Here is a 13,453-nt window from a genome sequence, read left to right as displayed (position 1 = left end):
AAAGAGGGAGCCAGATACCCTGTGTGACAGGACATTATGACCCTGCCTGGAATTCCCTGTGTTTTGAGAAAAACCTGCAGTTGGGTTGCTATAGCAACATGTTTCCTTGCCTTCTGACTTATAAAAGCTGCCGCCTGACTAATAAAGTTTGAGAGCTTGATCAATCAGACTTGCTCTCCTTCTTTGTGTCTTGCATTTTCAACAGGTGAACCTCCTCCCGAGTTTCTTAGTCGAACCCTGCAGGCCGGGGCAGGGTTTCTCTGTGTAGACCTGGATGTCCTGGAACTCACTCTATAGACCTGGCTGGCCTCAAACTCAGACATCTGCCTGCCTCTGCCTTCCAAGTGCTGGGGTTAAAGGTCTGTGCCGCTACCGCCCGGCCTTTTGGGTTTTTTTGTTTTGTTTTGGTGTTTTTCTGAGACAGGGTTTCTCTGTGTAGCCTTGACTGTCCTAGACTCGCTTTGTAGTCCAGGCTGGCCTCGAACTCACAGAGATCCGCCTGCCTCTGCCTCCCAAGTGCTGGGATTAAAGGCATGCGCCACCACGCCCGGCCGGCCTTTGTTTTTTATTCCTTACTTTTGAAACACTAAAGTTCACGCCCTGTTCCTTTTTCAATCTGTTTTTAATGTATGAGGAATGGTGCAAAAATGAATTAAATGTAGGGAAGAAGTACAGTGAGCCGTAGTCTCATCTCTCTTCATCTTTCCCTTCCCCCCTCCTCATTCTTGATTTATGTGCCCCCCACCCCCACCCCCCATGCTCCATCCCCCCCCATCCCCCACTCCCACCCCCATTTATCAGCTGAGGAGGCCCCTGAACCTCCTGATCCTCTTGCCACCTGTGTGCTGGGATTCTAGGTCTGTGCCACCACACTAGATTTTTCCAAAATCATCTCATAGGATTTCTGAGTATTTAGAGAACACTGCAGGTTCCTTTGAAATAAATCTATACTCACCTCAAATATTCCATAGATATATTCCTATTCAAGGGTATTTGGCACCAGTGTCTGTGTTGTGATCTCAATGTCTTTATCCCACACACGCTGAAACGGGGGGGGGGGGGGGGGGGGGCGGGGGGGAACGATAGGTAGAAATATACCAAATTTTTTGGGTTTTTTGGTTTTTTTGTTTTAAAGACAGGATTTCTCTGTGTATTCCTGGCTGTTCTGGAACTCACTTTGTAGTCCAGGCTGGCCTTGAACTTACAGCGATCCGCCTGCCTCTGCCTCCTGAATGCTGGGATTAAAGGCGGGCGCCTGGCTTCAAAATGTTTGGAATGTGTGTCCTTGTAAAAGAGAGCATTTCCCTTCAGGCCTTTTAAGGACCCAGGTCCAGATCTTTTCTGGTGTGGGACTTCAGGATCACAAGATCAGATTCCACAATCCAGAACAGTATCAAAAGTAGTGATTTGTGTGGCTGAGGGGTGGTGGCACACACTTTTAATCCCAGCACTCGGGAGGCAGAGGCAGGTGGATCGCTGTGAGTTCGAGGCCAGCCTGGTCTACAAAGCAAGTCCAGGACAGCCAAGGCTACACAGAGAAACCCTGTCTCAAAAAACCAAATAAAATAAAATAAAATAAAATAAAAAAGAAAGAAAGTACTTCGAGCATCTGTGGTGGCACACATTCTTGTACCTTCCACCAGGCAGGCTGAGACATGAGGATCATGAGTTCAAGGGTAGCCCTAGGCTACAAAGTGAGTTCAGTTTCCAGTTTGTAGCATATTTGTTATAGAAGCATAAGTAGAGTAATCCTGGAACACTTTTGGCCTTTCTTTTTGTTTTGTTTTGTTTTTCGAGACAGGGTTTCTCTGTGTAGCCTTGGCTGTCCTGGACTCACTTTGTAGACCAGGCTGGCCTCGAACTCACAGCGATCCGCCTGCCTCTGCCTCCCGAGTGCTGGGATTAAAGGCGTGCGCCACCACGCCGGGCTACTTTTGGCCTTTCAAATGAGAAGTATGGGAGATATGGGGCAGAATTTCATAGTCAAAGTCTGTGGACAACCACTGAGGTTCCACAGCACGCAGGATGACCTCCATAACCAAAAAAAAAAAAAAAGTATCCACCCCCAAAGAAATTTGGATTGAGAGAACCAACTATATAGACTCATTCTCTGGCCTCCGTACACATGCCCACCACAACCCTCCCACACACAAATAAACTTTAATATATATATTTTTATCTTTAATTATGTGAGTACATGCATGTCTGAGTTGTGAGTATATGCACACGGGTTAGAGGGCCCACAGACGTCATAAAACCTGACACTGGATTTCCTGGAGCTGTAGTCAGAGGTGGTTGTGAGCCACCTGGCATGGCTACTAGGAACAGAACTTGGGTCCCTTGCAGGAACAGTAAACACTGAGCCCCCTCTCGAGTCACTAAGGAGAAGTTCGAGGCAGCCCTGCTCCACAGAGAGAGAGTTCCAGGACAGCCAGGACTATACAAAGAAACCCTGTCTTGAAAAAAAAAAAAATTAAAATTAAATTTTTTTTTTTTAAAAAAGAGAAAGAAGGAAGGAAGGGAAGTGAAGGAAAGAAAGAAGAAAGAACTAACTTTTAATGAGACAAAATAGTAACAAATGAGTCTAAACCAACCAGAGAAGGGGAAAATCTTTCTGTGACCCTAATCCTCCCTGTAGATAGCCTTATCTCCCTGGCCTGGCCTGGCTTGGCCTCCACAGGGCCTGCCTCTCTCACCTTTCCTGACCCCAGCCTTGCTTTCCACAACTCTGCCCTTTTAAGCCTGCTCCTACCCACACTCCCCAGCCGTCTTGGTGTCTTTATAAAAAAGTCCAGCTACCCTGTTTATTTTGTTTTGTTTTGTTTTATTATCTTTGGCCTGCTTCTGAGACTCAAGAGAGCCTCGTTGCCTCCCCTCACCCCCTCCTGCATCCTTTCTCCCCCCCCCACTGCCCCCACTACCGCAACAGCCTTGCACCAGAGTTTCATTCCCCTTCATCTCTCACTCTTTGCACTGCAGGGAGAGTTTTGCCCCAAGCCTTACTGTCTTGCTTTGCCTTTCAGTGGGAGATCAGCCTCATTAACCTATGAGTTTTAGTGTTTAGTGCAAGAAAAAAAAAATTAGTCTTTTCTCTAAAAGGATTAATTGCAAGTGGGGGTAGAGGAGAGAGTGGTATATAATTCAGTGGAAGAAGGCTTAAATGTAGGAAGCCCTGGGTTGAGGCTCTACTAATCACCACCACCAGCAAAAAAAAAAAAATCATCAACAGCAAATGTGTTCATGTGTATGCACGGGTGTGTGTGGTGGTGGTGGGGGGTTGTGCAAATGAGACACAGTAGTTGTCTTTATCAGTAAGGGTTGTTTAAACACAATGACCCCCCCCCCCGAAGTTCTACCATTTCCTCAAAAATGACATGCTTGTGCCTTTCTTCAAGGCTGCAAAGAACTCCGGCGGGAATATACGCCACTATCTCTTTACTCAATCATCTTTCTGCGGATGAGGGGGCTAGACCAATCCAGTTTACTTGGCTCCTGGGGAAAGAAAGTTGCAATCGCGCAGATACGCGGCGTGCCGACTTAGATTCCTCCTAGTGGCTTCCCAGCTGACCTCTTCAGGCTCTATCTACCAAAACCATCTATCTCTACTGGCTTGCCTGTGTGTCTGCATTCCGCATTGTCCCTCCCTGGCCTCTACAGTCCCCAGTGGTCCTTCGGCATCTCTCTTGTTAAATCTGTAGCTGGGTCTCCCTCTGAGCCCGCCAACTTTCTGCAGATTTTGTCCTAAGCCACACTACACTTTGGTACATCACGCCTCTACTGCCCCGCGCCCCCCCCCCCAACCCCCATCATGCCCTAGCGGCTTCAGAAGGATGTTTAGAACACCAGCGCGCTGTCTTCCTCGCAGCCAAGGGCGCTCAGAGTAATGACCCTTTTCTGGAAGGTGGTTGCATATAGCAACTGGAGAACTCTGGTGAACTTTTCAGGGCGATCTCACACCGCTTCTTTGTCTAGCCAGGACTTTAGTTTTTTCTCTGCCTCTCTCCCTCCCTCCCTCCCTCCCTCCCTCTCCTTCCCTCTCCTCACTCCTCCCCCTCCTCCTCCTCCTCCTCCTTCTTCTTCTTCTCTCTCTCTCTCTCCCCCTCCCTCCCTCCCATTCTCTCTTCTCTTGCTGTCGTCTCCCTCCTCTTACACACACACACACACACACACACACACACACACACAGAGCACACAGACACACACACCACTCCCACTCCCACTCCCACTCCCCCAACAGCTGCAATCTGGAAGAAATTACTCTTCTACTCTTCTAAACAGCCAGACTTCCCTGGTTTCAGGAAATTCCAAGCTGGGCAGGGGGAGGGGCCAGGCAAGGGGCGCGCCGGCCCATCCCACTAACTCTGCCCCAATTCCAGCCGCTTCAGCCCTGGTCTCCTCCCGCTCCCGACATCCACTCAAAGGGCCTTCAGCTTTTCCACCGCCAAGGCTTTCTAGTCCTTTAAATCCTAGAGGCAAACTTTGGGGGGGGGGGGGGAGGAATAAGGAATGCTGGGAGGGGCCTGTGGCTTAACCCTCTCAACCCGGGACTAGAAAGCGAGACCAACTTGGCAGACTGGGCGTTGACTCCGCGCTTGCTTAGGAGGCTGCCATGGCCCCCGGGAGGGGCTGAAGCTTATTCTCAGTGCAGGTAAGAGGGAACCATAACCAGGGCTTGCCAGACTCTGGGGTTTGGTCTCCTGGATCTGAGGAAGGAGGGCAGTAAAAGTCAGAGAATGCAGAAGCCTGGACCCCTGGAATGTGAGAGAGGAAAGCTAGGAAACTCCCTGCCTGTGAAACCAGAGAGCTAGGAGGTGGGGCTCCTGGGACTCAGGAGCTCTGGACCCAGCCTGAGGCGGTAGCACTCAGACCTCAAGCCTAGGTCCTGGTGCCAACGTCCAGGTTGGGCATGACACTTGTTTTTTTGCCAGGTGATATCCCTCCCGGAGAAAGAAGGAAAAAAAGGCGCCAAGAGGTAGCCTCCGAGGTCAGGAGGGACCACAGCTTGAGCCGGAGCCCAATTCAGTCAGGACGAAGAGGTGAGGAAGCTGTAGTGGGTTGTGGGGCGGACGGGGGGGGGGGCGGGGGGGCGTTGTCTTCAATCAGAGAAAACAGAGGCAGACTAGTTACCAAACAGACCAGGGCCTTTGAAGTCCCTGCTGCAGCCTTGTGGCTTTAGAAAAAGAGTTACCAGTCCTAAGATTCCAGGGGTCTCCAGGTGGGGTCCCCTGCCAGATCTGGGCTCCACCCTCCTCCCGCCTGAGAACCTGTCGAGCCAGCTCTATAGCGGGCTTGTTATTTCCGTCCTGGCAGGGTTGGGGTTGAGAGAGGACAGAGGTGACCCAGCTGTGCCCCCCCCCCCCCCCCCCCCCCGTTGCTGGAGCCACGCAGTGCCTAGGCAGGAAAGAGAGTGGAAGAGGCCAGAGGAGAAGTGCTTATCTGAGCATGTGTCTGTCAGGGCCGGCCGGCCGGGTCGCCAGTGTGTTCTTGCTTCCAGTCCACTTTCCATTGATCCTTAACAACAGTCCCTCTGTAAGAGCCTAGGCTGATGACGAACTTTTTTTCCAAGAATGACCCGCCTTGCCTTGAGTTTAACAGCCCTGCAGCAAGCCTTTTTTCGAGTTTCGAGCCCTATCCACGAGCTAGGCTGCGGGGACAAGTGACTAGCTTTAAGGTCATGGGCTGCAGGGACATTAGAATCTCCGTGTTCACGTGTGAGAGGCATACATGTAGTGTGTGCATGCGAGTTTGCTGGGGGATGGGAAAGCCTAACCCCGAGAAGTCCTCCGGGCTCCTGGTAGATTATGCTCTGTCTTATTCTTGAGATAAGGAAGCGTCTTTTGTTCAGCCCGGAGTTGAACAAGTCAGACTATCTCCTGTCCCTGCACTCTACAGCGGTGGGCTTTGGGGGGGGGGGTTTAACTGTGTGCTAAGGGTTTGAACTCAGGTGTTCAGGTTGGTGCAGCGAGCATTCTTGCCCTCTGAATCATTCCGGCCCTGAGAGGGTTTTGTTTGTTTGTTTGTTTTCTTTTGTTTCTTTGATTTTGTTTTCTTTTTCTTTTTCTTTTTCTTTTTTTGAGACTGAATCTCACTGTGCAGTCCTGGCTGGCCTGAAGCGCTCTATGTGCACCAGGCTGGCTTTATTTAGTCTTACAAATACCCGCCTACCTCGGCCTTCGAAACACTGACATTAAAGTCACAGGCCACCGTTTCCACCTCCAAAAGCTCACTTTGGTTGTGACCCTTAACCTTCAACTGCTGAGCCATCTCTCTAGCCTCACAAAAGCTCTTTTAAACGCTCCCTCCTCCATATAGAATGGAAAAGAAAACCAAAGCCAGGTAAGATACCAAGGAAAGCTCTGGCCTTTATATCAAATTAAAGCTCCCCCACCCCCACCCCCTTTTCATGGGGGTCCACCTCCTGTGTCTGTCAACTGCAATAGATTCTCCTTTTTGTTAGGGTTTATTTATTTATTATTTTACAGTATTCTGCCCGCATGTGTGCATGCAGGCCAGAAGAGGGCGCCAGATCTCATTGTAGATGGTTGTGAGCCACCATGTGGTTGCCGGGAATTGAACTCGGGACCTTTAGAAGAATAGTCAGTGCTCTTAACCTCCGAGCCATCGCTCCAGCCCTGAAGTAGCTTCTTTACATTCCACACTTCATCAACTTGGTTTACATCCTGTGTCCAGAACTTGTTCCTGTGTAACCCAGGGCCAGCTACTGAATCTTTCTGATTTTAAATCATTGAAAAATTAAAATCTTGGCCGGGCTTTAATTCCAGCACTCGGAAGGCAGAGGCTGGAGGATCACTGTGAGTTCGAGGCCAGCCTGGTCTACAAAGCGAGTCCAGGACAGCCAAGGCTACACAGAGAAACCCTGTCTCGAAAAACCAAAAAAAAGAAAAATTAAAATCTTCACTTTTCTACTCCTTGTATTATTCTAGGATTAAATGGGTTTGTGCATCCTTTCAAAGTACTGAGGCCAGGGCTCAGCCCTGAGAAAGTGCTTGGGAAATAAAACGAGTCGTGTGTGTGTGTGTGTGTGTGTGTGTGTGTGTGTGTGTGTGTGTTTCCTGCCATCCTTTAACATACAGGGGTCTGACTGTTGTTTTTCGGAGACTAAGTTCAGCAAAAGGTTAAGGGATCAGGTCAGGATCCCATAAGGAAAGAGATGGCAAATTTTGAGTCCCAGTATATGCAGTGTTACATACTGGGATCTTAGCTGAAGCTATAGGTGCGTGCAAGCCTACAGTCCCAGCTACTAGGGAGTAGAGCCTGAGGCTGGAGGCTCACAACTTCTGGGTTATAGAGTGAATTCAAAACCAGTTTGGGGAACTTAATAAGGTCCTATCTCAAAAAAGTGGTTTTTTGTTTGTTTGTTTTGTGTGTGTGTGTGTGTGTTTGTGTTGGTTTTTGGGGTTTTTTTGTTTGTTTGTTTGTTTGTTTGTTTTGAGACAGGGTTTCTCTGTGTAATCCTGGCTATCCTAGAATTTACTCTGTAGGCTAGGCTATCCTTGAATGCTTATCTGCCTTCCTCTGCCTCCCAAGTGCTGGAATAAAGGTATGCACCACCATGCCACACTCCCCCGCTCCCCCAGCCCTTTAAAGGCTAATGGTATAGCTAAAAAACAGAATTCCCCAGTGAGGGGCCTGGAGCATGGCTCAGTGCTAGAACTCCTGCCTAGAATTCTTCTGTAAGGAGCTGAGGGTGTGTCTCAGTGCTAGAGTGCCTGCCTAAAATTAACTAATGAGGTACTAGGGTCATGGCTCAATGGCAGAATGCCTGATTAGTACCCAGAGTGTTAGCCGGGCGGTGGTGGCACACGCCTTTAATCCCAGCAGAGGCAGGTGGATCTCTGTGAGTTCGAGGCCAGCCTGGTCTACAAAGTGAGTCCAGGACAGCTAAGGCGACACAGAGAAACCCTGTCACAACAAAACAAAACAAACCAGAGTGTTAGCTGTCTCTAGGTTCTAGCCTCAACACTCCCTACAAAAAGGGGGTAGAATTCATTCTAAGTAGCATCTACTTAATTGAACACCTACTGTGTGCTTTGCTAAGATGGAGCATTCTGTTGGTATCCCATTTGACAGACGAGAAAACAATATGGAAGGGTCACATTGCTTACCCAAAGCCACACAGCAAGTGCCCCATCCAGTTCCAAACCTGGGCAGCTGGTTTTCTGAATTCTCCCTCTTTTCTTTTTTTCTTTCTTTTAAAGGTTTATTTATTATTATTATTATGTATACAGTGCATGTACAGCTGCAGGCCAGAAGAGGGCATCATATCACATTATAGATGGTTGTGAGCCACCATGAGGTTTCTAAGAATTGAACTCAGGACCTTTGGGAGAGCAGTCAGTGCTCTTAACCTCTGAGCCATCTCTCCAGCCCCCAAATTCTCCCTCTTTTCACTTCTCACTACAGGGCAGGTACTGAGGTGAAAGGCATCACTTGCACCTAGAGAGTTTATGGTTAACTATGGCTCAATATTTATTAGTGAGTCAAATACAGCATTTTAAAAATAGGGGAAATCCAAGTACCTGCTGAATGGCTGAGAGGAAGTCTCAGTCCGTCAAAACTTCTGTTTACGTTACGGTGGACGAAGGGAGTGGTGATTGTGTGTCAAGTTACAATAAAAAATATGTCTATTCACTTAGGTTAAGGGTAGAGTGGAACTGGTACGGCAAGAGTGGTTTCAGAGATGGGCAAGGTCATACAGGTTTGTAAGTAAGGAGGCTGAGGCAGGAGGACTGCTGTGAGCTGCCTGTGAGATGTTTATCCCCAAGATAAAACAAACAACAAAAGTATCTTCTCAAAACCACCAAGGACAAGCAGCGGAGCTGGTGACCAGGGCCTGCAATCCCAGCCGCTCGGGTTGCTGAGGTGGAAGGATAACAAAGTTCAAGGTCTGGGCTGTGAAGCGAGTTAAGAGGACAGCCTGGGCATCGCAGGAAGATCTTGTCCCGTAAGGAAAAGCAAGGAGAGGTTTGGGATTTGGGATGGGGGGGATGGCAGTGTTGGAGCCAAGACTGAGACATTGGGATCACTGACTGCTCTTTCAGAGGACCTGGGTTTTATTCCCACACCCACATCTTGGCCATCTGTAATTCCGAGGGATTTGACACCCTCATTTGTCCTCCGTGGGCACCAGGCGTGCGTGTGGAACACAGACACACATTTGGGCAAAACACCCATCCACATAAAAGGATTTGTTTTTTTTTTTTAAAAAGAGCTGAGGATGTAGCTCCTCCGTAGAGTGCTTTCCTAGCATGTGTGAGACCCTAGACTCAGTCCCTAGCAGAGAGGAACACATGTAAAGTGTGCACACGTGTACATACATGCATAGATAGTTGTTCAACTACATCCATCTATGTTATTTCAAACAGTTTTGGCTGCTCTTTATGTCCACAATATCGTTGATACTTCCCAGGGTGCTGGACGCTAAAAGAACAATGTTGGCTCCCTTGCCGTCCTCGTACAGTTTTATCCAAATCTAATCTTTGTTCCGCAGTTGCTGTTTAAGGGGCACACGGCCTTTTTCTTCTCCCGACACTAACGCTACCAGTTGGCAATACTTAATGTTAAAAATAGGCTTTTCACTAAGTCGCTGTTTCCATGTGCTCTGAGACGTATCGGTTGTGTCGGTTTTTATCTATTCGGCAGACAGGGGAAAAAAAAGGAAAGCTTCATTTGTGGAGATTCGCTTAACCGGAAAAGGGCGGGGCGTTGATTGCAAGAGAAGCAAGGGATTTCATCATGCGTAGTAGCCGTGAGTGTTACAAGTACAAAGGTGTCAAAGTCCCTCCCACGGTTTCCGTGGAAAAAGACTAAGCTCCAGGATATGGGGCAAGGCTTGCTGGGTTTTTATTACCACCCAGTCAGGTGTGGCACAGTAATCTAGCAACTGCATGTCTGGTTTACAGTTCACAAGCTGGCAGCTACAAACACGTCATTCTTGCTAATATTTTTGTTTTGTTTTGTTTTTTTGGTTTTTTGAAACAGGGTCTCTCTGTGTAGCCTTGGCTGTCCTAGACTCGCTTTGTAGACCAGGCTGGTCTCAAACTCACAGCGATCCACCTGCCTCTGCCTCCTGAGTACTGGGATTAAAGGCGCGCACCACCACTGCCCAGCTTTGCTGGTATTCTTTTATTAAATTTATTTTTATTTTATCTATGAATGTTTTGCCTCCGTGTGTGTGTGTGTGTGTGTGTGTGTGTGTGTGTGTGTGTGTGTACACCATGTGCACACTTGGTGCCCATGGAGGTTGTACAAGGGCATCAGATCCCCTGGAACTCTTGATGCCGGATTGCTGTGAACTACCATGTGGGTGCTGGGAATGTGTGTGTGTGTGTGTGTGTGTGTGTGTGTGTGTGTGTGTGTGTGTGTGTGCAGTGCCTGTAGAAACAGGCAGAGGGCATCAGACTCCTTGGAGCTGTAGTTATAGGAAGCTGTAAGCGGTGGCACTCGGGTACTAGGATGGGAACTTCCCTCCCCTAGAAGAGCAGCAAACACCGTTAACCTCTGAGCCATCTGTCTAGCCCACCATTACTGCCAAGTTTTAATATATGAGGCATTTGTCTTATTATTAGTGTTTTACAAAATAAGACATGTTATACTGCTAGGTCACAGTCTCCCCTAAAGCAGATCATTTTAATTATAAAATCCTGTGTAAAATATTCGGCTCCCTTGGACCATGCCAAACCTCCTAAATAAGAATCTTCGAGTGGTGTGTTTAGTGACTTTTTGGGGGGCACATGCTCTGTAGAGCCTTCTTGAGCCACTTCTTTGGTGTGTTTGGAGGGGAGGCCACCTGAGAATATGGTTAGCCCTAGACCGGTGGCTGTTGTTCCCAGTGGACAGAGTCTGCCCTGTCTTTGAGAATGGGCACTCAGGAGGCAGAGGCAGGCGGGTCGCTGTGAGTTCGAGGCCAGCCTGGTCTACAAAGTGAGTCCAGGACAGTCAAGGCTACACAGAGAAACCCTGTCTTGAAAGCAAAACAAAACAACAACAACAACAAAATCCAAAAAACAACAAAAAAAGAATGGGCACTGGTGCTCTTCATCTATAGCAAATGCTAACTGGAGTGTTTATTTGTTTGTTTGTTTACTGGCCTCATTGAGAAGCACCCCTAAAGTGCTTTTTTTGGCACCTACCCTCCAGGAATGCTAGAATATTAGTTATTAATGTGACCCACATAGCGTACTGGTCATATTTAGGAAGAATTCTGAAATTTTGGTTTCTTTAAAAAACAGAAATAAACAGGGCCTCGTGGCACACTCCTTTAATCCCAGCACTCGGGAGGCAGAGGCAGGTGGATCGCTGTGAGTTCAGGCCAGCCTGGTCTACAAAGCGGGTTCAGGACAGCCAGGGCTACACAGAGAAACCCTATCTCTAAAACAATCAAATAAAAATGAAAAACAAATATAAGAATGTGTGCGGATGTGGGGCTGCTTCGGACTGTCCACAGCAGCTGACCCGTGTTGCGCTTCCTACTCTAGCAGAAATGTGGTCTTACCAGCTTCAGATCACTTCTGTGATTGTGCGACGTTTGGAATTCTGGGAGCTTTTCAGGGGGGTACATAAATGTGAGGGCCTCAAGAGAGGTGGACAGTAATCAGTGATCATTTAACGAAGCGAGTTGTAGTTTACTAGTAGCTATGATCAAAGAAGAAACAAAAGAAAAGAAATTAAGATTCAGGCATTTTCCTAATTCCTCTCTTTCTAATCCTTGTTTCTCACCTATCTAGTTACAGGATGCGAAAACGGGATATAAAGGGGGGAAAAAAGAAGAACTCACAAAGTACCAAAAAAAAAAAAAAAAACCCAGCTACAATCATGGACATGCTAGACTCAGGAAAACCTAAATAAGTCATTTGAGATTTGAGTCCAGCAGTAGTGACCTTGGGAACCTCTCACAGCCTCGGTTTCCTCACTTCTTACCTGAGAATAATAGTTCCACCACAGACCTGCCCTATAAAAGCATTCTTATGGTTGACTGGGGGGAGGGGGGTTGTGTTTAGGACCCAGAGTTGGGGCTCCAGGGTGAGGTAGTTCTGATACGTGTCCCCACAGATGCCGGTGTTGAAGCAGCTGGGCCCTGCACAGCCCAAGAAGAGACTGGATCGAGGAGCATTATCTATTTCTGCGCCCCTTGGAGACTTCAGGCACACGTTGCACGTGGGACGCGGTGGCGATGCCTTCGGGGACACCTCCTTCCTGAGTCGCCACGGAGGTGGCCCACCCCCTGAGCCCGGGGCCCCGCCGGTTGGGGCCCCACATTCAGTCCCTCCACCTGCAGTCCCACAGCCCCCTGCGCCTGATCTCCGAGTGCCTTCACCTGCGGACCCGCTACTGTCCTTCCACTTGGACCTGGGCCCCTCTATGCTGGACGCGGTTCTAGGTGTCATGGACGCGGAGCGCACCGAGGCAACAGCCACCAAGCCTGAAGAGGATGCCCAAGCTGGAATGAAGCACCCCAACGCCCGCTGCTGCTCCAATGCTGACCTCCAGCCCGATGACGTCATCGGTCTGTAGTGTCCTGATTCCCGCAACCCCTGCCTCCCAACATCTCACTTTTGTACACATAAATGGACGAGGTTTGTGCCACGGGCTGTGTCTATTCACTTCGCTCGGGAAGGAGTGCCAAAGCAGGACAGTGGTGGGGTGCCACCAACTTAAGAGTTAAGTCTGTCGTCAGTGTTAGCCCTTTAAGAGTTTAAAAGTGTATTCATGCCCCTCCCGAAGGGCGGAGTCTCACACCTGTCCTCTCCAACAGCCTTATTCATCCCTCAAATATTGACCTGTCACCTGGATAAAGTCCATGGCCTGTGGCTTGCTTAGCATCAGCTACGGGAAAATTTGGCTCCAAGAGTCATAGTTGCCTGACCCTCCACATCCCCCTAGACGCACTCTGACTGGGCGGCGCACTTCTTTTTTAGGGAGCGGCCGCAAAGGGCTGGGGAACCATTAGAGCAAGGAGGGGCGTGGTTCCCAGGGGATGGGCTTCTGATCCCAGTGTGTCACTCTGCACGTGGCTGTTGCGTCACAAATCTGGGCACAAAGTTCAGCCTGAGCCCACAGATCTCCAGATGTTTTAAACATCCCAGAGATGCTGGGTTCCCCTTGCCTATCTCGTGGACTGAGGGTGGAGCAAAATTCTTGAAGGTTCCCAGAGGTGGAGGGACCTCTAGAATTAATTACTGGGTTTGGGGCTGGGCTATCTTAGGTCCTTGGAGGGGCAGGACCAATTTAAATTAACTGAACGGGAGACAGAATAAGGTCTTTTAAAGTTTCCAGAGGGAGCCAGGCTGTGGTGGCGCACGCCTTTTAATCCCAGCACTTGGGAGGCAGAGGCAGGCGGATCGCTGTGAGTTCGAGGCCAGCCTGGTCTACAAAGCGAGTCCAGGATGGTCATGACTACACAGAGAAACGCTGTCTCCAAAACAAACAAACA

At 48.9% G+C, this 13,453-nt stretch overlaps 1 protein-coding gene across 2 annotated transcripts; it reads left to right on the top strand.

The window, feature by feature from the left end:
* Positions 1 to 4,055: 4,055 nt before the first annotated feature.
* On the top strand, positions 4,056 to 12,606 carry CDC42EP5 (CDC42 effector protein 5). Of its 2 annotated transcripts, XM_084770107.1 has the most exons (3): positions 4,059 to 4,648; positions 4,929 to 5,036; positions 12,073 to 12,606. In XM_084770107.1, the coding sequence occupies exon 3, from the start codon at positions 12,073 to 12,075 to the stop codon at positions 12,532 to 12,534; it is 462 nt and encodes a 153-aa protein (XP_084626233.1). In that variant the 5' UTR covers positions 4,059 to 4,648; positions 4,929 to 5,036; the 3' UTR covers positions 12,535 to 12,606. The 2 variants fall into 2 exon arrangements, with proteins under 2 accessions (XP_084626234.1, XP_084626233.1); XM_084770108.1 differs by lacking the exon at positions 4,929 to 5,036 and having other exon boundaries at positions 4,056 to 4,648.
* The last annotated feature ends 847 nt before the right edge of the window (positions 12,607 to 13,453 follow it).

The sequence above is a fragment of the Acomys minous genome (assembly GCF_964271855.1).
Source record: "Acomys minous genome assembly, chromosome: 20".
Classification (NCBI taxonomy): Eukaryota; Metazoa; Chordata; class Mammalia; order Rodentia; family Muridae; genus Acomys; species Acomys minous.
The sequence above is the reverse complement of the archived record's forward strand: the minus strand, read 5'-3'. Positions and strand labels throughout refer to the sequence as shown.